Source organism: Lontra canadensis, unplaced genomic scaffold (assembly GCF_010015895.1).
Source record: "Lontra canadensis isolate GAN:19392208 unplaced genomic scaffold, GSC_riverotter_1.0 scaffold66, whole genome shotgun sequence".
In the NCBI taxonomy this organism is placed as follows: domain Eukaryota; kingdom Metazoa; phylum Chordata; class Mammalia; order Carnivora; family Mustelidae; genus Lontra; species Lontra canadensis.
This window is the reverse complement of record NW_022631060.1, coordinates 10,215,572-10,238,131: the sequence shown is the minus strand read 5'-3', so window position 1 is coordinate 10,238,131 and position 22,560 is coordinate 10,215,572. Positions and strand designations below refer to the sequence as shown.

Sequence of the window (22,560 nt, the reverse complement as noted above, 5' to 3'; positions counted from 1 at the left end):
TGCATGTGAGCGTGTGTGCATCTATGCGTGAGCGTGTGTGAGGTTGTGTGTGTGTGCATGTGTGTGCATGCGTGTAGGGATGTCTGCAGGGGTGCCTGCGGGTGTGGGTGTTTTTTAGGGTGGAAATTAAGATGTCAAATTTGAGGGCATGTGGATTTTGGAGGATGGATTTTAGGGTGTCTGGGGATCTGTGCCAATAAAGTTGATTTTCACAAATTTCGGCGTTCATGTTCTGTTCTCCCCTCCTTCGGTCTCCCCGGGAACCCCCTCTAGCTCCATGGTGACTTTGGGGATGGGAAGCAGAGCGAGGAACGAGTCTGGGCTTTGCTGGTTTGAGGACGCCCAATTCTCCCCACGGCGCGACCGGAGTTCGGCCTGAGGAGGCGGGAGCCAGCTGCGGACCAGGACGTGCCCACCTGCAGATCTGGGGTCCCCTCCTTTCTCCTGGAGGGGATGCCTGAGTCACGGCCAATCTGACTCAAGGTCCCTGGGAAGAGAAGGAGGGGGGGGGCCTAATTCTTTCACGATTGTTTGTAAGCCAATTCGGTTCTGGTATTTTTTTTTTTTTTTTTTGTAGCCAATTGATAATTTTAGGGTTTTTTTTTTAAGCTAATTAACATTCCTGGTGTTTCTAAAAAGCCAATTCGTTTTAAGGGGACTAACGTGTGTGTACGAGGGAGGGAGAGTTAGGGGTTCGTAGTTTCGGTTTTCCGGTTACACAATTTGCGGATAATTTGGGGGTAATTTGGGGGGATGTTTAAAGCCAATTGAGTTTGCACATTTCTAGAGATGTTGCTAGAGTCTCCTCAGCCCGATGGAGAGGGCCAAGGAGAGAAGAGCCTGACATGGGGAGGTTGGGGCGCGGGGGCCGGGGCTGGGGGAGCCCGCAGAGGGAATGCGATCCCGAGAGGGGTCAGAGGCGGGGCCTGGTGGAACGGCCCCTGGCCAGGAGGAGGGCACTAGGTGGACGGTGCCATCTTGCAGAATTACGCGACATTTTGGCTCACTTCTGATTGCCGGAGGCCTCCGGAGAGGCGCCCCCGTGGGCAGCGGGGTCGTGGGTGGGCAGGGCGATCAGCGGACGATGACGCTTGGCCTCTCTGAACGCCTCGAGCTCCTTGGCGAGCATGCGACCCCGGCGGGCGCGCAGGAGGGCAGGCAGGCCCCTGCGCAGTCGTTGGGCGGACTGCTTCCAGGTGTCATATTGGAAGAACTTGCCCACGGGGTATCTGGGGAAGTTGTCCTGAAGGAGGAAGGGGCCAGTCAGGGGGCGCACAGCTTGTGGGGGGCCCCATGGGGCTCAACGCCCACCCTCCGGTGGGTGTCCACCGGCCGCGCTGCGGGCCCTGGTCCCCCAACGCCAAGGAGACACCCTGCACCCCGAGGCCGGGCCCCCTCTTACCGGAAGCACGGTCGGAGGGGTCGACACGTCCCTCTCGGACTTGGCGGGGGTGGCACAGTAGGTCTCCAGAAGGGCCAGGTCACAACTGCGGAAACAGCATTCTTCCACAATGCCACGGCTGCTGCGGCGGCTCACGCGACTTGCCGGCCTGCCTGGAAGTCCCGCAGGGGGAAGGAGAGCTGCACTTGAGCACCGGCCCACACAGTCCCCACGCCCGGAGCTGGCCTCTGGCCGGTGGCCACCCCGGAGAGGGGGCAGGAGAGGAGGAGAACCAGCCGGCCAGCCGGCCTCGTGGAGGAAGGGGGAGCGAGCGGGCAGGCGGGGTGCCCAGGAAGGACAGGAGTGGAAGTGGGGATGCGTGTGCTCCAGGACCAGCCCCTGGCCTCTTGCTGCCTCCCTGCTCGCGTGGAAGGTGGACACAACCTCCTGGTCCCACTGCCCAGGGAGGCGGGGAAAATGTGCCGGTGTGAGCCCGGCTCAGGGGGCCGCCCACAAGGGGTCCAGCCCCCATGCTGGGGGGCACAGGGTCCCGTCTCGGAGGCCAGGCTGGGACGCAAGTGCCACCCCCCAACAGAGCAGGAGCCTGGGCGGCCCGCAGCCCTCGAGACGCCGAGACGCCGCAGGCTTGGGAGAAGAAGAGGAAGACGGGAGGGGAGGAGTGAGGACCTACATGAAACCACGTCCTCCTTTCCTCCCGTCCTCCCCGTCCCTCCGCTGCTCAGGCTCCAAGGTCGGCTGCGAGGAAGAGTCGGAGGGCAGGCGCCCTGGGGAGGAGGTCCCACAGGCGGGGGCTAGGCCCGGCCCTCCCAGCAGGGGACCCACTCCCTGGGCACCAGACCCTCCTGCCCCCAAACAAGGCAGGCGCGAGAAAGGGCACAGCTGAGGCCAGGGCGGGCAAGGAGAGAGCAGGAGAACTTTGCAGAGAGAAGCACTGAGATCCCCAGGCTGGCATCTGTGGGTAAGTAGAGACTCCAGGGGGGAGGCCCCGTGAGGAGGGCTGGGTCTGACCAACTCACCCCAGTCACACGCCCCACCCCCACCCCACCTTCAGGGTCGGCCTGGGCCTGTTCCCAGCGTCGGTCCCATTATCCGCATGAGCACTCCCCCGTCCCATCCTATAGATGAGAAACGGAGGCCCAGCTTTCTGGGGGGCGAGGGCAAGGACCCACACCCCTGAGGGAGGGGCCACCTCCAACCGGGGGTCCCACAGAGAGACGGGCAAGGAGAAGCAGAGGCGTCAGGGAAAGCCTGCGGGGTGGGGGGGGCCGTTGAAAATCAAGAGAGAAGCAGGAGGAACAGCCCAAGAGCCCTTGGGCCAGCAGGCGGGCACCACACATGGTGGTCCGGACCTCAGGTCCATGTCCCTTCCCTCAGTGCCACTGCGTGGGCAGGCTCTCCTCTCCTCCCCCTTGTGCCCAGGGGGAGCTGAGCTCCCCCAGCCTGTGGGACATGCCACACACGCTTCTGTGTTCACTGGTCTCATTTTATCTAACTTTAAATCAGATAGTCCCACTGTCAAAATGTCAGGCACCATGGAAAGGTCGGGGAGGGGGGACTTCAGTGCTCACGGCACTGCCCGCAAGCCCTCCTCCCTGCTGGGGCCTGCCCCCTGCCCCACCCCATCCAGCCCACCCTGCCAGGCTCTGGCCCCCCACGCAGACACCACCCTTTCTGGGAGGAGAGTGTTCTACTTTGAGTCATGCTGCGGGAAAATCAGGGGACATGAGCGCTACCCAGGCACACAGCAGGTGCCCAATAAATGTGGACGCAGTTGGGCTCATGAAGTCTCAGAGCAAGAGAGCTTGGGGTCGACCCTCAGCAGTGGCTTCCCTCTGCCTGGTCTCTCCCACGCCAGGCATCCTGGAGGGTGTCCATGGGCATCTAGGAAATGCTGCGGAGGACTCCAGCGTTTACGGAGCACCTGCTGTATGTGCCCTCCCCCTTGCCCCACCGCACGCTGAGCTACTTACTGAAGTAAAAGCCGCGGTCCCCACAGACAAACTGGAGGGTGTCCACCAGCTCCCCGCCGCACAGGGTCTCACTGGGGCGGTAAGCAGCAAAGCAGCACGAGGCCAAGGCCAAGAAGGTCAGCAGCACCAGCATCGACTTCCCCATCGGGACCCCCATCGGCATCTGGGGGCAGAGAGAAGAGGCCTGAGCCCACCCGCCCTGCCTGCCCTTGCCTCCCGCCGCCCCCCCATGGAGACACCAGCCTAGCCATCTCGTGATTCCCAGGTCCATTTAGCTCGGCTTAGGTCCTCAACATGACCGCTTTAATTACAGAAATCACACGTGCTCTCCCTGCCCAAGGCGGGGTGCGCAGCAGCCCCAAGGTCCAGTGCACGTGTGTGAAGCCCATCTCTGATAGGCACCAAGTGCTGGCCAGCAATTTCACGTGGGGGTGATCCTCCCTATGTCATCACGGCAGGGGCTCGGCCACACCCGGAGCTGCAGGGGCCAGTGCTGGACACTGAACCTGGCTTCTGTCCTATGAAGTCATGGGGGCGGGGCCAGCACAGGGCAGTGGCCACTCCTTGGACCTCCCAGCATCAGCCAAGATGGCAGACAGCCCCACCCCCCCACAGAGCATGTGCATCCCAGAGGGCCGCTCCCCCAACAAGCAGCAGGGGGTCCTGCGGGGGTGGGGAGAGTGCAGTCCCACCCCTCCCCCCTCCCCCACCCTCCCAGTCTGTGGCTGAGCAAACCTCAGGTCAAGGATCCCTGGTTACCCTGGGTGCCAACCACATTCCCAGGGGACTTGTTCTCCTAAATGGCTCAGTCTCCCCTCCAGGCTGCCCTGGACACCCCAAAACAAAGGCTAAAAGCCCCCACTGCAGGGCTGGCATCACACCACCCAGGGCCTCGAGGTCCCTCGGGATCACCAGACCCTCTCCCCACTGGGGTACCAAACCCCACCCTAGGAGCCAGAGGGAACAGGTCAGGCCACCTGGAGGCTGGACACTAGGTCCTCCGGGCCCAATCTGGAAGGACACACCCCCTGCCCCGGGCTGTGCAGCTGCAGGACCCGGGCAAGGGTTAACCAGGTCCTTTCAGGGTTGGGGGCTCAGGAAGGACCTCAGGCTCTCTCAGATACTCAGTTAGCGGCCCCTGCTCCCTCCGGAAAGTGGAAACGCCTCCACCTCCAGGCAGGCGGCCCCAGCCTGCCCTCCACTGGCCCAGGTACAAACCCCTTCTGGGGCGAGAGTCACGGCCCAGAGCCTTTGAGGCCACCCACACCTGATGCTACCCATGCCCTGGGACAGGCAGCCTGCCCACAGGCGCCCTTCCCAGGCCCCACACCAGTGGGCGCAGGGGTCCCGGCAGCACGGCCCTTCCCAGCCCGTACCTGGCTGTGGCGTGCTAGGCCCAGGGAGCTTCTGATGCCTTAAATCGTGCAGGAGAGGAGGGGGATAAGGAGGGAGTGCGATCCCGCTGAAACTCGGGAAGACCAGTGGCCAGATCCCCATTAGGACCTGGAGTGCCAGCCTGCTCACCTCCCCCTGCCCTGGCCTGGCCCCAGCCAGGCTCCCAGGCTGCCCCCACTGCTGCCCCCTTCCAAATTCTAAGAACAATTTGGCCAGCTAGCGACTGGGCGCCGGCCGAGCGGCAGCTGCGTCCTTCCGCAAGCCTGGCCACTCCAGTGCGGGGTCGGTCCAGAGCACCCACGGAGAGCCCAGGCCCGACCACGAGAGAGGCAGGAGAGAGGCAGGAGAGGCACGAGGCAGGCAGAACTATGGGCCAGGTAAGCAAGCCCGGGAGGAGGGACGGTAGGGGTGAGGAGGGTAGAAGCAGGGAGGAGGAGTGGAGGGGCTGAGGCCCAGGGGCCATCAGCAGGCGGGCAGGCCGGAGCCGGAGGGCAGAGGGGTCCTCGGCTCAACAGCCCTGGTTACCTGCAGCTGGACAGGAGGCTTGCTGGGACTGGAGGAGGAGGAGGAGGAGGAGGAGGAAGCTGGAAGGCTGCCTCACAGGAGAAGCCAATGTCCAGTTTGCAGGCTGGTCAGTGCTCCGGCTTTTATGTCTGAGCCGGCTCCTCCCCGCCTGGGCTCCACCCTACCCCCCACCCCTCTCCCTGCTGACCACTCCCCCCGCCCCCTTTGCTCCCGCCCCCTTCGTCCTCCCAGCCAGTCCCATCCCTCCTGCACCCCCAACAGCTAGCCCTGGACCATCCCTCCGCGAAGTGCCCTGGGGTGGGGGTGGGGGCTCATCCTGCACCCCCAGCCCATCTAGGCACAAGGCAATGTCGGGGGGGGGCGGGGAGATTAGGGAGGGGGGCTGCTTTACACCTCCTTGTATGGAAAGTTCCATCTGCCCACTGGGCCGGGGCACATACTCTCTGGGGGCTGCACACTCCTGCCCTTCTGAGCTTCCAACCAGCCCCTCTCCCCAGATTCTTGGGTGGAAATGCTGGGGACAGGGAAAGGGGGAGCGCGGATGGGGGGGCCAGCTGCAAATGTGGCGCCTCGCCTGAGCCTTTCGCCAGCTCGCCCCCTCTTCCATCCTGGCCCCGCCCACCCCGTTTTCCTCCTTCAGTCTTGCTGGCACCGAGTCAACATACCAGGGTGGGTTTCTGAGCCTTGCGCCCCTCCTCATTACCCAACACTCTGGGGGACAGGGCCCTCCCCCACACGGCAACGTACCGCAGACTCTCCGCAACACCCCCCTGCACCCACAAACCGACCAGGAAGTCGCCTTTACAGACAGCTCACACCTCCCCTACACTTCCCGAAGCCCCTACCCACCCACCCCCCCCTCCACTTTGGCGGCTCAGGGGAGAGCGCGGGCTGGGCGACGGGGAGCGGGACCCACTGCCCCCCACCCTGGGCCTGCGCCGGCCCCTCTCCCCACCCGGCCGCCCCGCACGCCGCTTACCTGGAAGCCGGCGCAGCTGCCGCCCACCTCCCTGCTGCGTATCGCAAACCGAACAGCGGGCGTTGGCCCTCCTGCCGGACACTCCTCTGCCAGCGCCGCTCTGGCCGGGTCGCGGGGGCCGAATGTGCGACGGGGCAGAACGGGGGGATGGCTTTTTTTTTGGGGGGGGGACTCGTCTGATTGTTTGGGGAGGGCGGGCTGTCTGCGGGCTGGGGCGGGCCAGATGTTGTACTTTTAGGGGGGGAAAGGGTATCGGGAAATGAGGTCAGCTGTTGTATCAAGGATAGAGGGGGGCAGAGATAGTGGGAGACACAGAGAGAACGTGAAAGGGGGGGGCCAAAGAGAGGGCGAGAGGGAGAGAGGACAGAGAGAGGCGGGCAGGCTCGCAGCGGGGGAGAACAGCGCACAGAGAAACAGAAAGCGTATAATTAATCCACTTCGGGACGGCGAGGCGAGAGGGCGGGCGTGGAGGGGGAGGGAGCTGGAGGCGAGGAGCTGGGGGGGGCGGGAGGGAGCCAAGGGCAGGCTGCGGGAGAAGAGAGAGCGGGCGCCGGGACCAGAGGCCGGAGAGGGGACGGGGGGAGCACAGAGAAGCGAGGGCAGCGCGCAACGTCGAGGGCCGGGGAAGGTGCTGAGGGGGGCGGAGTGGAGGGCGTCCCGGGCCGCGGGCGCCCAGCTCGGATTGGGCCGACGGAGCCCTCTGCCGTCGCGAGCCCGGGCCCTGGGAGGGGGGTGGCGGTGGCGGTGGCGGCGCCGAGCCGCTCGGGACGCGGCGAGGAGGGGAGCGGAGGGCCGCGCGCCGGGGAGGGCTGGGGACAGCGCGGGGGATGACAACGCCGGCGGCCTGCGAGCCGGACTGCCTGCGGGGGGGACCGCCTCCTCGGGCGAAGCGGGGAGGGCGTTGAGGTAGATGGAAGAGGAGGCGGCGGGGATCCGCAGGCCCGGCGGAGCGCGGCCCCGCCGACGGCGCCCAAGGCGGGAGTCAGCAGCGTGGCGGCGGGCGGCGACGACGCGGGACCGCCGGCCGGGTGGAGGCGCTGGCGGGCCGAGCGCGGGCGGGCGTGGGCCAGGAGGCGGGGGCGGCCGGAAGGGGGGGGCCGGGGGCCGGCCTGGCCTCACGCAGCTCCGCCGGAGAGCAGGCGAACTGCGGGCGCCAACGCCCGGCTCTTATAGCCGCGCTACCCCGCGGCGCGGCGCCCGCTCGGGCCCCGCTGGCCCCGCGCCCGCGCCAATGGGCGCCCTCCGGGCGCTGGCCCCGCCCTCCGGACCGCCCCCGCAGCTCGAGCAGGGAGGGGGGCCAGGGGCTGGGGGGCCCCGGGTCCGGGGGCGACGGGGGGGGGGCTGTGCGGTGCTCGCGGCAAGATTGGGTTGGGGGCGGGGAGCGGCCGAACGCGCAAGAAATCCCGAGTCTCCGTTCTAAAGTGTTGGGACCCCCTTTCGGGTTCCCGGGAACCGGGGGTTTCTCGGCTTGCGCGCGCCAGGGGCGCGAAGCGAGAAAGGTGGGCGGTGTCCCGGGCCCTAGCGCCGGCCGGGGACTACGCGGCGGGGGCGCCCGATCGAGAGTGAGGGCGCAGGTGGTTCGGCGCCGGATCTGGGGTCCCCGAGTCCCGCGGGGAGCTGTAGGGGAAGGAGGAACTCCCGGGCGCGGGCAGGGCGCGCAGCCGCCACCTGCCCGAGCAGGCGCGGCGCCTGAAGTCGCGGCAGCCGGAGCCCGAGCGCCCCCCGGTGCCGCGCGGGAGCCGGGGTGTAGCCGCGGTGGCGGCTGCCAGGTGCGGTTCCCGGGGAGGGCCGGCCGGGCCAGGTCCGAGCGGGGGCCAGCCGTGGGGCCTGCCGAGGCTGCGCCTGGCCCGGGAGAGAAGAGCAGGGCGGGAAACGGCGCTCAAATCCTACCTGCGTGACCAAACTCACCGGGGTTCGCGTGAGCAGCTCGCCTTTGGGACCCACCCAAAATATCCGGATAATGATTCCCCCGTCCTCAGTGCGTTGGACTTCCGTAGAGTCGGGTTCAGCCCCGGGGGCCACCACGATAATTTGGGGGTCTGGGGAAACCATCTCCTGGAGAGTTTGGACGACGTAAGAAGTCGTGACTTTTACCAAGTCAAAACCACGCACAAGGCCCGGCGCCCCGCCCGGCCCTCGGCGCCGGGGCCACCCGCGCCTCTCCGAGGGGAAGGGGCCGCCGCCGGCGGAAGCCCGTGCAGGCTCGCCCCCTCTCTCCGCCATCAATCACTGCGCCCGCGCTCGGCGCGCGCCTCCCCAAGTCCCTTGACCCGCGGACTTGGAGGCGCTGCGCCGCCCGAACGGGGTGCGCCTCTCCTCGGCGTCCCTCCGACCCAGCGCCCGGCCCTCCCCGCTTTGGGGCCACCGAGGCGCCTTCCTCACGACTGTGATCTTTGAAAGAGCAAACGAAAGCGGCGCAGGTTTCGGGGCGCCGGGTCCCGGAGAGCGCGGCCGCCGAGCCGCAAGCCCTCAGCAGGCTTCCGCGCCCCGTCCTGGTGTCCCCGGCGGCTGCCCGAGGCGGGCGCCAGCCCCGGCGGGACTGTGGTGGGGCGGACCAGGAAGCTGGCCGGGGCCGCGGAGGCGGCGGGGAGCTCACCGCAAAGCTGGAGGCTGGAGGCGGGAGGCGGGAAGCTGCGTCCGCGGGCGCGCGAGGAGCCGAGGCAGCGAGCGAGAGCTGTGCGGCGACGGTGGACGCTGCTGGAGGTGAGCGGGACCCCGGGGGCAGTCCCCAGTGTCCGGGGGCAACGCCCAGTCCGTTGGAAGACCCGGGGACAATGCCCAAATTTGGGGGAAACTGGGGGCAATGCCCAGTCGTTTTCCTGGACGCGGGAGCAGCACTGCCCACGTCCTGGCGGACACGTTGCCGGGCCAAGTGTGCTGGGGAAATAGAGAAATTTCCCAAATCCGAGGAGTTTGGGGGGCCTTCGCAGGAGAGGAACAGAGGCTGAAATCAGTACCCTCCGCTCGCCGGGTTGGAAAAAGTGCAGAGAACTGCCGGCTGGCCGGGAACAATGCCCAGATATGGGGGACGCAAGTCAGAGCTCTGTCTGGTTTGCGGCTCAAAGCACGAGTGTCCCGACGCAGGAGACCCGAGGGAGGCCCCGTTGGTGTGGGGAACTGTAATCAGTGACTATATTTGAGACTCAGGATCCAGGGTCCAACTTTGGAGGACCAGGGGACATTGCTCAGTGCAAAGGGTGTGGGGGAGGGAACAAGAAATCCAATTCTAAAATAAGGGGGACCCAGCCTCTTGGTCACCAAGCTGAGGGAGAACCCCAGACCGATTTGTGGAAGATAGGTTTGGGGTGACTCGGGAAAATTCTCAGCATGAAAAAAGTGGAGGGGGGACACTCAGAGACACATTATCTGAAATTGGGGGAAGAGAAACACTGAACCCATTCTGGGGACCTAGGCGAAATTCCAGTGTGGTGGAGGGAAGTAAAGACTGACTTCCACAATTTAGAAATACAAAACTAGTGACCTGAAAGCTGTGCGGCCAAGGGAGTAACCTCCTTACATGTGGCTCTGGGGCCAATTCCCAGTGTCCTTTCGAAACTCAAGAAACACTGTCTAAACTTGGGGGGAACCTGGGGTGTGATCAGCACATTTGGGAAATGCAGAAAAATCCATGTCTGCTTATACTTTAATTTTTAACTGGTTTCAATTGGTTTGTTTTTGGTGAGCAGGAAAAAATATCCTGTCTGCTTGGTCACTGTCTGCATTTGGGAAACCCTAGCAAAACATGTCCCCAGTTTTGGGGATCCATGGGAATCATCTAATGGAGGCAGATGTCGAAACCTCAGGAACCCAGGGTAATAGCCAGGAAGCTTATAGGACACAGGCCCATAAGACCTAGGGTTTCTAGGATATTTTTTGATCCCTGGACATTATCATGTGGGAGGGGTATGCAAAGTTACCTAAATTTGAGGAGACTTGGGGAGCAAGGGTCACAAAATCAGGGGGTCCAAAAATCTATGTTCAAAAAAAGTTGTTTTGTGGCGGTGGGGGAAGTCCCAATTTATTTGGAGGACTGGGAGACATGCCTCAATTTGGAGGTCCCAGGAAACTAATTTTTTAATCTGGGGGTCCAGGGAAGTTGTTCAGAGTCCTCGGGAAAATTGGGGGTCAGTCTCTAAGTTTTAGGGGAAAAGGATTAAGAGTTCATAGGTCGTGAGGCCTGGAGAATCAGGGTCTCTGGTGATCTGCAGGGAGCTTGTAGTGTGTGTGAGACCCAGGAAATGTTGCTTACATTTTGGGTGACTTTGCGGGTGTGCAGAACGGTCTGGAGTCCAAGAGATCAGTGCCTTTCTGTGACCCGAGTGTAGTACTGACCGTGTTTTCGGGCTTGGAGGGCAACGCGTGTACTGGAGAGAGCTCAGCATGTTCAAATAGAAGGGATCAGGAAAAGGGTCCAGTGTCATCCTGGGGCTTGAGATCACTGCCTGAATTTCAGAAAATCCGGATTTTTGTCAGTAAGCCAGTGAGACACAGGGAACGTTTTAATACTCAAAATGTTATGGTAAAGAGAACATGTTCTGAATATCGGGTTACTGGGGACACCCAGCAGAGCCTGGTGTAGGGAGACATACGTAGGCTTTGTGCAAGGGTTTGTTTCCTGCGTGGTGCGACCCAGGAGAATCTGCCCAACCCACGGGGCCACAAGGACGCCCAACTCAATGATCGCCCCGTGTGCTTTCCGGGGCTCGGCGGTGACAGTGTCTAACCCGTCTGGGACCTGACTGGTGGCGGGAAGCTTGGAGAGTCCTCTTAAGGAGAGCGCCCGAATGGTCATGCTCCCCCAACACACAAATATTGCTCAATGAAATCTGGGGTTCAGAAATCATCCTCTCTACTTTGTGGAAGTCAGGAAACCAGAGCTCAGGCCATTTAGGGTTCAGACAGGGGCCTGGTGTGCGCTGGGCGCAATGCCTCAACTTCGGTGAAGGAATAGGAAGCCACGTTCAGGCTCTGAGGGTTTTGGGGAAATTGCTTCGTGTGCTGGGGGAACTGGGAGTCTTTGCGTAAAATTTAGGGACCCCTCGGGCTGGTGTCGGTAATTTGTGGAGCCCCGGCAGACAGTGTCCTAAACTGCGGTGGGCCAGAACAGAGCTTCCCAGCAGGGGAGCAGAGCAGGGACAAGGAGTCTTGCCCGGGAGACTCTGCAGTTCCTGTTCAAAATTATGGAGGCTCAGGGAAAAAGCCCCACTTGCTTTGGGGAGGGCACCCAAGTGCCAGGAAAACCCCGTCCGCCTCTGGGGAACCAGGCAGATCGGTCAGCGTGGCCACAGGACCCGGGCTTAACGCTGCAGCTGTAGAGGACACCGGCTGGGCGGCGTGCAAGTCCGGGGTACATGCGGCAGTTGAGAGCCTGGGAGAAAATGCCCAATGAGTCTGGGGACCCGGGCCACTAGGTGAATCTGGGGAAACCAGCAGGGGCTTGCGTCTCTCGAGGTCCCCGGAAACGGATGTCCAAGAAAATTCTTGTGGTCTGGGGAAATGCTGGATGTGTCTGGAGGACCTGGGAGCAAGCCTTAGATTCGGAGGATCCCCGGAAAAGTACCGCCCGCGTTGGGTGGGAGCAGGGAGGTCGCCGGCCAGGCTGGGACCCCTGGAGGCGGAGGGCTGCGCGGGAGTGGCGGGGCTCCCGGGGCTGGGGACGCGCCGCCGCCGCCGCTCCCCAGCGCCTGGGGTCTCGCGCGCGGAGCAGTGGCGCCCTCCCCGGGGGACTCGGGGCGCGGGCAGGTAGCGCCGGGCTCCCTGGGCGCGCGCCCCGGAAGGAATGTCGCCGCTCTTTCTCTGGCCTTCTGGCCGCCGTGAGCGCGCGTGCGGCGGCAGCTGGGGCCGAGCAGGCGTGCGGAGGGAGGGAGGAACCCGGGAGCCGCGAGGGAGAGACTTGGGCGCGGCGCCCCGGCGCTCCCGGGGCTCCCGGCTCCCTGCTCCGCCGCCTCCGAGGACGGCCCCGCGCTCCCCGCCGCCGCCGCGCCCCACGCGCTCCCGCGCTGCGAGCCTAGGCGAAGCCGCGGCCGGGCGGCCGCCGCGGGCAGGCTCGTCCCCGGCTCGGCTTGGGGGCCGGGGAGCACCCCAGACGGCCACCCCCGCGCGCCCAGACGCTCCGCGAGCGCCCTTCGGGCCTTAACCGGTGCCCCACGCAGGGGCGAAACCGGTTTTGCTTGGGTAACACGAAGGAGGGGAGGGAATGGGGAAGAAGAGGAGAGACATGGGGGAGGACTGGGGGCCGCCCTGCGCGGCGGCCGGGGCGCCCGGGGTCTCCTTTCGTTTTCTCAAAGAGAGTGTGCACGCGAAGCCTCACTCTCCCGCCGCGAAAGCCCAGTTGCTCACAAGCCGGCACTGAAGCCGACGCAGGCGCAAGGCGCTTCTGGGCAGGAACGCGGCCACCGCCTCCGAACCGAGCGCTCTTGAGGTGGGGGGCAGCGACCCTGGGGGGGGGCCCTCTGAGGGGTACGGAGCTACCAGGAAGAAGGCATTGCTGGGGGACAGAGGAATGGTGGAAATCCCCGGGCCACTACAGCGGGCATCGCTTGTCCCCACTGTCACCCCACAGAAGGACCCCAGTTACAAGGGGATTGCTCAAAGCCTGACATTCTGGGAAGGCAGGAGTTAATGCCATTGGACAGGTGTGGGGACCCAGTCAGGGCTGAGGCAGCCCTTCACACTATTTTGGCAAGACAGGGAGACCCCCCCCCCATGAAAAACAGCCCATTTTCCACCCAGAGCCCCAGGCACGTGGAGAATGTCCCCCCTTCAAATTCCAGTCCGCATCAATCACCCCGTGTCCCATTCCAAGAACATCTGGCCTGTCTCCCCCCACCCATCACCGCCCCCTCCCCTCTCCACCAGCTTCGTAGCCTCTCTGTGTCCCTGGCTTTCAGGCCTGTGCGGGTGTGCCTGGGGACAGAGGGGGGTGAGGACAGGGCCTCCAGCAGAGAAGCCCTGAGTGCCCTGAAGTCGCTCCCCACTGCGTGGAGACCTGTGAATTTGGGGGTGAGGAACTGCGTCTCTGGGAGCCCAAAGCAGCTTCCAAAGCCTCCGGAGGGCCTCTGCTTCTGGACAAGCACAGGGCTCCCTGGGGCTTTGTTTTGGGCTCCCCACCTTTCCTCCAGGCCTGCTTCCCAGCCTGGGACTGGGGAGGGGGGATGCTGAGGTAAGAACCCCTTTTCAAAGCATAGGCTTTCCCCTTGGTTAGGGGTGCACTGGTGGGGGGACAAAAGCACCAGCGGTCTCTCAACGGGTCCCTCCCCTGCTTTCCGCCCATACAGGCGCCTGTCCTGGAGAAGCCCCTGGCCGGTGCTTGGAGATGAGCCCTTCCAGCCTCTGCCTGGACCTAGGAGGTAAGAAGGCTAAGGCCACCCTGGGGTGCCAGGCTGGGGCGAGGAGGGGGGGGCACATGCTTGTGCTCCCTCCCCCTCCCCCGCGGGGCTGCCTGCTGAACCCTCGCCTTATTTAGTCAAACGTGTGGCTAAAGGGGCAGGCTTGGCAAGGGCAGATCCGGGTCACCGTAGGGCTCAAAAAAGGCACTGGCTGCCCCCAGCCAGGACCAGCGTCAGGCTCTCCCCGACTTCCGGCCCTCCACAGTAGGAAGGGAACTTCAGTTGCCCGAGTACTGTGGGACTGGGGTCTCTCCTGCCCGGAGCCTGCCTGGTAGAACTTCCAGCCCGAGCGCCCGCGCCCCCCCCCATCCTGCTCCAGCCCGGGCGGCACCACCAGCCTCCCCCGCAGACCGCCAACCCATGCTCCACCGAGAATAATCGTCCCCCCCAAATTCGGACTCACCCTAAGAGCCTGGCCCCTACGCCCCAGGCCTGCGGCTGCTCTCCAGCCTGCTTCCCGGCTCCCTCGCTCCCCTGCTCCCAGCAGGCGGCCTTTCTCCTTCACGGTTTCCTCCCACAGCTCTGGCTCCGGGCTGGCCGCTCCCCGCTCCCTGGGACCAAGCCCAGCATTTTGCAAACTCTGCTCCATTCTCCAAGGGTCCCTGAGCGCCCCTCCCTAGCCCACCGCAGGGCACCGGCCCCTGAGGTGCAGACCAAACACTGGGCTCCAGGAGGGAGTCCGGCTCAGCGTCAGCCCCGGCTGGAAGTGAGGGACCCGGAGACCCAGCCGTAACCACCAGGACCCAACGACGGCACAAGCCACCCAAGGCACAAGGCAGCACAGCCACTGATCCGTAAATCAAAAGCCGAAAGTAGGTAGGGGTCTGGTGGGGGCTGCAGGGGAGGGGGCTGGGCAGGCGTGCTGGGGAAGGACCCAGGCAAGGCACCATTGTACTATTTTCTGTAGTGTCAGAAATAAAGACATCTTTAAAAGAACCTTCTTGGCCTCTCTCTGATGGGCCAACCACCCTAGAAGGGGGTTACCTACTGGGTCCCTCCCTGGCGGCTCAGAAGGGTGGCCCCAGTCACTTTTGGGTCCAGCGCAAGGACACAGACCCACGCCGCCCCCACTTCCAAAGCTGCCCAGGACCCTGGAGCAGAGCCCCCCTCCAGGGCAGCTTAGCCTGTGCCCCCACCCAGTACCTTGTCCGTGAACCGCCGTGACCACCAGCACCGAGAATTTGCTCCAGAAGTGTCCCAGGCTCTCTGGCCCCAGGGCCTTTCTAGTTGTCCCCCCACCCCCAACTCACACACACAGGAAGCCGCTCTGCTCCCGGAGCACAATGGAGTCATGACACCGGGGGCTCCCTGCTCGTGTGGCCGCCGCACTCCTAAGTGCTTCTGCCGCCCGCCCCGGGGGGCACGACCTCCCTTTCTCTTCCCAACTGAATAGCCAGGAGGTCTGCAACTGCCACCCACTTTGACAAATGGGGACAGAGAGGTCAAGCCACCGGTGTGAGACCCCACAGCCGGGCATCCCAGGGCAGGGAGGACCTGGGTCTTGGGCGCCACCGCTGAAGCCAGCTTGCCTGGGGTCTCCTGCTTCCCCCCACTGATGAGTTCTCCCCCCTCCCGCCTGCTTTGCTTCTCCTTCCTCCAATTCCGTTCCCACCTTGTCCTCGCGCCCCCCCCACTTCTCCCACGGCTGCCCCCTCCCCTCCCCCTGCCCTTCCTCAGCCAGGAGCTCCCCTCCAAGGACCCCCGGAGGAGCCGACCACCAGGAGCAGCTGTGCCCACACCTGAGCGACCGAGGGACAGACGCCCAGCGTGAAGCAGAGCCCTGAATCACAGATGCCCGCGGTGTGACTCGGAATAAAACCCAGCTTCCCTGGGCCTTGTGGGGCGGAGGGGGTGTCGCTCCGTGAACCTAAGGACAGGAGGCCTCTGCCGGGAGCTGACACTGGGGAGCTGAGCGGGGGGCCACCTGGGCTCTGTGCTGGGAATCCGAAGACACTCACCTCTGCGGGGCTGGGGCTGGCCGCCTGCCTCAGTTCTGAGCCGGCCGGGAACGCCTGGGCCACAGGCCGCAGCAGCGCGGCTCCGGGCTGGGTTCTCTGGTGGCTCTGGCCGCCTGCGGCTCCAGCTGCAGCGGCTGCAGCTCCGGCTGGGAGGCAGGCTGGGCCGGGGGCTCTGCGGGATGAGATGTGGGGCCTTGGGGCTGGGGGGCCACTTCCTCCTCTGGGAGCCCCGCAGTGACTCTTCGGCCCCTGGGGAAAACACACACAGGTGTTCCTGAGATGCGCCCTTAAAACAAACCCCCAAGCCCGAGCACCAGCCCCTTCTTCCGTGTCCCCTGGCTGTTCAGTGGGGAAGCCTCGGGTCACCTTGCCAGGGTTTTGGGTGGCAGCTCCCCTTCTTGTCCCCCTGGCTGCCTAGCTCCCCCTTTTCAAGGGACCGGGGAAGGGGGAATGGGGCCCACAGGTGGCCTAGAGCTGGGCTTCCCGGCAGCCAAGCCAGCCAAGGGGCCTGTCCATGAAGAGGCAGGAGACCCTTCTGTTGTGTGGGCTGCCCCTGCCCTGCTGGTGTGGACTCCTGCCTGGACATGGGGTGGGGGCCACGCACAAAGGGCCTGTCTTGGGGGATCACAGCACACGTTAGGACACCCCCACACTCTAACACCCCCCCCTTGGGTGGAAGCAAGGAGGGGGGCCAGGCACAAACCAAAGGACACAGTTCTGTATGCAGAAGTCAGCTGGGTGGTTGGAAGCGTTGGGGTGGGACACTGGGCTTCTCTGGGGAAATGGAACCTGTCCCACAAACACCACGGCAGCTGTATGGAGAAGTCTGGGACCCCCCGGGGGAGGGGAGAGAAGCTTCATGTGCAGAATTAAGCACACCCCTGGGAAACTGGGGTTTCCAGAAACTCGCCCCAGCACTCAGTTGAGGGGGCTGGAGAGGCCCCAGGAGAACCGGGCAGGCCTTCAGGGAGAGAGGAGCTTTACCCTTTCAGTCCTGCTGTGGGGGTACCAAGGCTTATGGCCCTTCATTGTCCTCCTCTTTCCTCTCCTTTCCAATTACTTAGTGGGATTCTTTGGTTATGGTTGGGAGGTGTAGGGAGTGGGGAGATGGGGAAGCTTGACTTTTAAAATGGTATATATAAAAAAAAAAGCCTGCTCCAAAATCTCAGGCCCCTGGGCCCTGTGCACCAGTCTCCTGTTTGTCTCTGGTTGGGATTGGGGGGCAGGGAGAGCAACAGCTTCACACACACACACACACACACACACACACACACACACAAACCCTGCCTTTTACATTTGCAGAAACAGCTGTTCACTCCTGCTGAGAAGGGCAGCCCTGCCCTCCACCCCTGCCCCTCCCACTCAGTCTGGCAGATTAGTGAAGGAAAACCCATTTTCCCTACAAAAGCCTCTGTGGCTCTGTGCAGCCCTGTAGAAGACCCCCCTCGCCACTCATCTTCCCTGTCTCCTCCAAAGTTGAGGCCACTCTTAGGTAGCTGGCCCAGGCCTTCCCTCTGACGGCAGAGGTTCCGTCCCTCATGCAGAAGCGGGGATCCTGTTAGCTGCCCCAAGCCCCCAGCCCACATACACCTCAACACAGCATGCAGTGTTTCTCGCACAGAGGCTGCAGCAAGAGGGAGGGGAGTCCAGTCACCTGTACTCTAGTCGCTGCGTAGTCCCCGAAGTCCCCGGGCGGTGGATAAAGAGGACCGGGGAGTCCCTGGTGCCCAGGCCTCTCTGCTGAAGCTGCCCGGTGGGTGATCCGCTGGCCGGGCCAGTATTAGCAGTCGCCGCCAAAGTAGAGGACCCTCTGGCTGCGGCGCCCAGACCCTCCAGCCGGGTTGACGTGGAGGAGGAGGGGGACGAGGCTGAGGCTGGAGAGATGACGAAGGGCACTTTTAGAGTGTGCATTATAATAGCCCCTAGAAGCGGGAGAGGCTCTCCTCCGCTGAGCACAGCACCTGCTCAAATGCCAACTGAAATTAGTTTTGCCCCTCACCTCCTCGTCCCCTCCACGGCTTTCCTCAAGCCCCTCCAAACTGGGTAGCCTTGCGCCAACTCGGTGGTGCTGGGGCCAATGGGCAGCTGGCTGGGGCACCTTCTCACGCCAGGGCACAGCGCACAAGGGGGTGGGGACTTGGCCCGCCCCCTGACCCCACGGAGAGGCGTGTGTGGGCGGGGACACAGACCGGAAGCACTCACCCAGGAGGTGGGACTATGTGGAAGGGTGGGGAGGGGGTGGGGCCTCCTGAGATTGACACTTGGCAGTCACTTGACACCCTGGTATGCCGGTGGGCGTGGCACGGGTAAAATGGCGACGGGCCATATGCAGAAAGAAGCAGGGTTCGAGATTAATCAGAAAAAACTCTTTTTAGGTGCTTCCCAGGCAGCTGCAGTGCAGCACCTTCACGTAATTTTTTCCTTCAGGGTTAGGGGCCTCATCTAGGAGTTTCCTCCCTTCACCAATCGCTTAGGGCCCCCTAAGCGATAGGGCCCCCGGACCACAAGTGTGGTGGCAGGTGGCAGCTCTGAGCACCAGTCCTGCTCATAGATACTGAGGGTGGGATGTTGGGTTCACAGCCTTTGAGCCTGGATGAAACTTCAATCAAGGCACAGCCTCAGAGCCATCAGCAGCTGGGGGAGGCCCCAGGCAGATGTGCTGCCTGACTGGACTAAATCTCACCGGGGATTTAAACCCCTTCTCCAAGCTTGCAGGGAGAGCAGGCAGCAGAGCAAAGACTCACTGAGAAGCAAAGACATGTGCACTTCTGAGCAGGCCACCAGTCCCACATCCCCCCAGCACCCTGCACCCCAGTTTACCCAGCTAACTGGCACATGCTAGTGTTTGACTCTCACTGTCCTTTTCTCTCTCAAGCTCTCACCTGAATTCCTTTCCTTAGCTGGAGGGATGGGGCAAACGGTAGGGAGGACAGGACTTGTGGTGGGAGGAGAGACTTGAGGGGGGACTCAGATCTGGCAGGTGTGTCCCAAAGGATGCAGATGCTCTGCAACCACACCACCCTATGGAAGAAGGCAGGTGGGACGCCTTCCTGGGTTCTTGGATGGGGAGGGGTGCAGCAATGCTAAAGGGCCCTGAGCCAGGTCTGGGACACATAGAAGGGAGTCAGTGTGAAGCAGTTCACAGTTCTTGGGGTATAGCAGTCACCTGATCATGCTGATTCTTACTCTGCTGTGGGCTCAGTGGCTTGAAGGCTTTGCATCCTGTGTTGTCCCCTGGTGTCTGCTGCAAGATACCCAGATTTTCCAAGGAGCTACTGCCAGGTCCTTATGGGAAGACTTAGCGGGGACTTGCCAAGCCACAAGTGGAGCTAGGGAGAGTGTAAGGGCTGACCCCAGACCAGACATGAGGCTACCACTGGAGGCCCACCAAACTGAGAAGGTGGGCAGATAAGGGGCTGAAAAGGAAGTAGACTTTCAAACCCCCAGATCACTTCCTGGAAATATGGAAGCTTCCAGACCCCAAACAGTGTCTTGAACCCGAGTTCTGCCCTAATCTGGATTCCCATCCCAGACCTGGCCCCAAAGGGAATCAAGCAGGACGATTTTAACCCACCAGAATCTTTGAACCCAGAGTGCTTAAGCAAGGGGAGGGGAGCAGAGGATAAAGGTCAGGGCGGGGAGGGCCCATGGAAGACTAGCTAAGCCATGGCATCACTGAGGCTGGACTAGAGGCACTGGGTCAGGGAGGTGGGTGTGAGGGCTGGGACCCACATCCCTGCATTCCATTTCTTTTCCATGGTGGAGGGAAAGCACGTGGCCAATAAGGGATACAGGAAGTGGGAAGGAACACAAAAGGGACAAATTTGGAGAGCCTGATTGAACTAAATCTCCCTGGGTATTTAAACCGCTCCCCCAAGCTTGCGGGGACACCTCATAACTAAAACCCCTTTGCCCCACTGCCTGGAAGAAGATCATCCCGTCCTGGGGTTCTGGCCAGAACTTCATTTATTCAGGAGACTTCTGGGGCACCTGCAGAAATCCCAAGTGTGGAGTTTCTGCTGCTTGGTGGCTTGCATGGCCTCATGCTGACACCTGGTGGTCACTTCTAGAATTACAGAGGAAGAGTCCAGGTGTCTTATTACAACTTGCACTCTGGGGAGAGGGCTGAGGGGGCAAAAGGATGTTTGTCTCTATAGAACGCGGCCCCCCTACAGCATCAGCGTACAGGTGGGCTCTACACCTTTGTGTGCTCAGATCAGAGTCTTCTATCTGCCTCCATCCTGGCATTACAGAACAGGTGGTGGAGGGAGGTCTAAGGGAATTCCCCCCTTGGGGGACTCCCTGACACTAGCAGATGTGGCATGGCAGATGCCCAAAACCATATGAGCAACCTGGGACACCTTCCAGAAACATTGTTGTGTGTTCTGAAAGTTAGAGGAGCCGGTATTATATTTGTATCTGAATAAAATCAGATCTATAACTGGGAGTCCCCAGGAAGAAAGTTAATGCTAGGACCCCTTCCCTAGGCTGGACTAGGGGTCCACCCCCTTCCCAGGGTGGGCTGAATTTTGTTCTCCAAGCCCACCGGCTGAGCAGGGTTTTCCAACTCTGACCCGAGCCCGACACCTTGTGGCCACTAGTGGATGTGCAGCCACAACCTCAGAAAGCCTAGTTTCCCTTCAATCCTAATAGGGACGCCTGGGTAAAAACAGGGTCACTTTCCCAAGCCCAGGCCTGGAGACAACCCCGTCCTGAACGAGTGAGGCTTTGTCTCAGAAGGCGGGCACCATCAGATGCCCTCGACTGCCCGCATCTGTGCAACAGGTCTTCCGACCTCCTAGGGAGACTGCTGGGGCTGCACGCAGGCTGGAAGGCCTCCAGGCAGCATCACTAGGGCCCAGGGGAGCCAGGCGTGATGGAGGGCATGGGAGGGGTGGGCAGGAGGAGGCCTGGAGGCTGGCCCGGCTCGCAATCTGGTTCTGCCCATGGAGGTTGCCCCTGGGCGTCTGCCTCCCCTGATCTCATGAGTCCCTCGTGCCAGGACAAAGGAGCCTGGAGTCAGTGTGGCACAGAGTGAATGGTAACAAACACTCACTATTCTACTCTCCTGATGTGAGGTGTGTGTCTGCCCCCGACTCCCCTGGCCGATGGCACTAGCACATTTTTTCTTGGGGCCGTAGCGCAGGGCAGCCTGCGTGGCCAGTGGCACAGTCTCGGGCCCGGCTGGTCCTGGTATCTGCCCTGTTCCTGGCCTCCTTTCCGTGGGGGCCTCCAGGACCCCAGCCCTGAGGCTCCTCCCTTGGGGAGCTGGATCCTCCTGGCAAGGCCCGCCCCCCAACACACCCATGGGCCACACGGTGGGGACTGCATCTGCTTCCTCTTGCCCACAATCCTGGGCGGGCTACCAGACCCACGGGGCTGTCCCTGCGCCACCGAGCCCCAGAGAGGGAAGCAGCTTGTCGGACGCAGGAAGCAAGCAGCAGAGTCAGGAGAGATCACCGAGCCTGAAGCCTGGCCTTGGCCTTCCGCAACCCCTCACCCACATGCCTGGCCCACTGGGGACGGGGCTTCCTGGGGTGACAGTGGCATATGGCATGCCACGCTGGGCCTTCTCAGCAGCCAAGGCGGACACAGTCTCCTCTGGTGTCCCTCTGAGAGATGAAGAAACTGAGCCCCAGAGAGCTTCAGTAGCTTTCCCAGAGCAGAGGGAGGACTTACGCCCCTGCCCGCCTGGCCGCCCAGCTCCCCTGCTTCAGTGAGACACTGGCCTGGGTGGGCACTCTGGCGGGCCCCATATGCTGAGGCCTGAGGGAGGGGAGGCGCTCACAGGGCTCTGCCCATCATGTCCTTCAGACCTCAGCCTGTCCCTTCTTTTTGGGCAGGAGCAGCCCATGTCCAACCACGAGGAGGGTCGTGGGGGGCATCTGTGTGAATACAGCTGCCACTGCGGCTCCGGGAGGGTAGCACCGGCTGCAGCCGACCCACAGGCATCCCTGGGCTAGGTTTGTCCCAGCTGCAACAACAGCCTGACATGGGTCTGTCCTCAAGGTTGAGATGCCTGTGTAGGGGCAAAAGACACCTCCTCCAGGAAGCCTCCCAGCCTACTTTCTCTTCTGACTCTGACCGTGTGTGGCTAGAACTGAGGTGTTTCTCAGCCAACTCTTCCTTCTTCCAGAGTCAGCCTCTCTGCCACTTCCTTTCCCCACAGCTGGGCCAGGGTCCAGAAAGCACCTCCATGGGCAACCAAGGACCCAATCATCCTCTAAGCCTGGAGAGGGCCTTTCTGCCCTTTTCCCATCCCTGCCCCTTAAAGATCTCCTTGACGGGTTGAGCGTGTCAGACCTATGAGAGCACCGTGGAGGGCCAGGGTGGGCCAAGGAGAGTGAAGGAGGGCGAGGGAGGGTAAGGGAGGGTCAGGGTGGGCCAGGGCGGGTGAGGGAGGGTCAGGGAACATCAGTGAGGGCCAGGGAGGGTTACAAAGGATCAGGAAGGGCCACGGAGGGTCAAGGAGGGTTACAGAGGGCCATGGAGGGCTAAAGAGGGTCAGGCATGGCCATGGGGGTGGAGGTCAAGAAGGGCCCAGGAGGGTCAGGGTGAGCCAGGGAGGGCTGGGGAGAGTCAGGGAGGGTCAGTGAGGGTCGAGGAAGTTTACAGAAGGCATGGAGGGCCAGGGAGGGAGGGCTACGGAGGCTCACAGAGGGTCAGGGAGGTGTGGAGAGAGTTACAGAGGATGAAGGAAGGTCATGAAGGGCCGAGGTATTAGGGAAGATCAGGGAGTGTCAGGGAGGGTCATGGGGGGTCAGGGAGGGTCAGGGAGAGTCAAGAAGGATCAGGAAGGGCCAGGGAGCGTCGGGGGTGGTCAGGGAGGGTCAGGGAGGGCCAGGGAGTGCTGGGGGGGTCAGGGAGGGTCAGGGAGGGCTAGAGAGGGTCAGGGAGGGTCAGGGAGGGTCAGAGAGGGCCAGGGAGGGCTGGGGGGGTCAGG

General features: G+C 62.8%; 1 protein-coding gene across 7 annotated transcripts; it reads right to left on the bottom strand.

Moving 5' to 3' along the window:
* Positions 1 to 596: 596 nt before the first annotated feature.
* IGF2 (insulin like growth factor 2) lies at positions 597 to 15,668 on the bottom strand. 7 transcript variants are annotated; one of them, XM_032879761.1, is made up of 5 exons: positions 9,229 to 9,456; positions 8,180 to 8,326; positions 3,373 to 3,535; positions 1,403 to 1,563; positions 597 to 1,243 (listed from the first exon to the last, which is right to left on the bottom strand). In XM_032879761.1, exons 2-5 carry the CDS (start codon positions 8,321 to 8,323, stop codon positions 1,004 to 1,006), a joined length of 708 nt encoding a protein of 235 aa, XP_032735652.1. In that variant the 5' UTR covers positions 8,324 to 8,326; positions 9,229 to 9,456; the 3' UTR covers positions 597 to 1,003. The 7 variants fall into 7 exon arrangements, with proteins under 7 accessions (XP_032735652.1, XP_032735659.1, XP_032735653.1 ...); XM_032879768.1 differs by lacking the exon at positions 9,229 to 9,456 and adding an exon at positions 8,868 to 9,201; XM_032879762.1 differs by lacking the exon at positions 9,229 to 9,456 and adding an exon at positions 8,868 to 8,890 and having other exon boundaries at positions 1,403 to 1,554.
* Positions 15,669 to 22,560: the final 6,892 nt, after the last annotated feature.

Coding starts and splice junctions, on each gene's coding strand:
- IGF2 (XM_032879761.1), bottom strand. CDS start 8,323: ATGGTTTCCCCAGACCCCCAAATTATCGTGGTGGCCCCCGGGGCTGAA. Junction 1,564..3,372: donor GGACCGCGGCTTTTACTTCA/GTAAGTAGCTCA, acceptor TTCCCCCTGCGG/GACTTCCAGGCAGGCCGGCA. Junction 1,244..1,402: donor CCCCTCCGACCGTGCTTCCG/GTAAGAGGGGGC, acceptor TTCCTCCTTCAG/GACAACTTCCCCAGATACCC.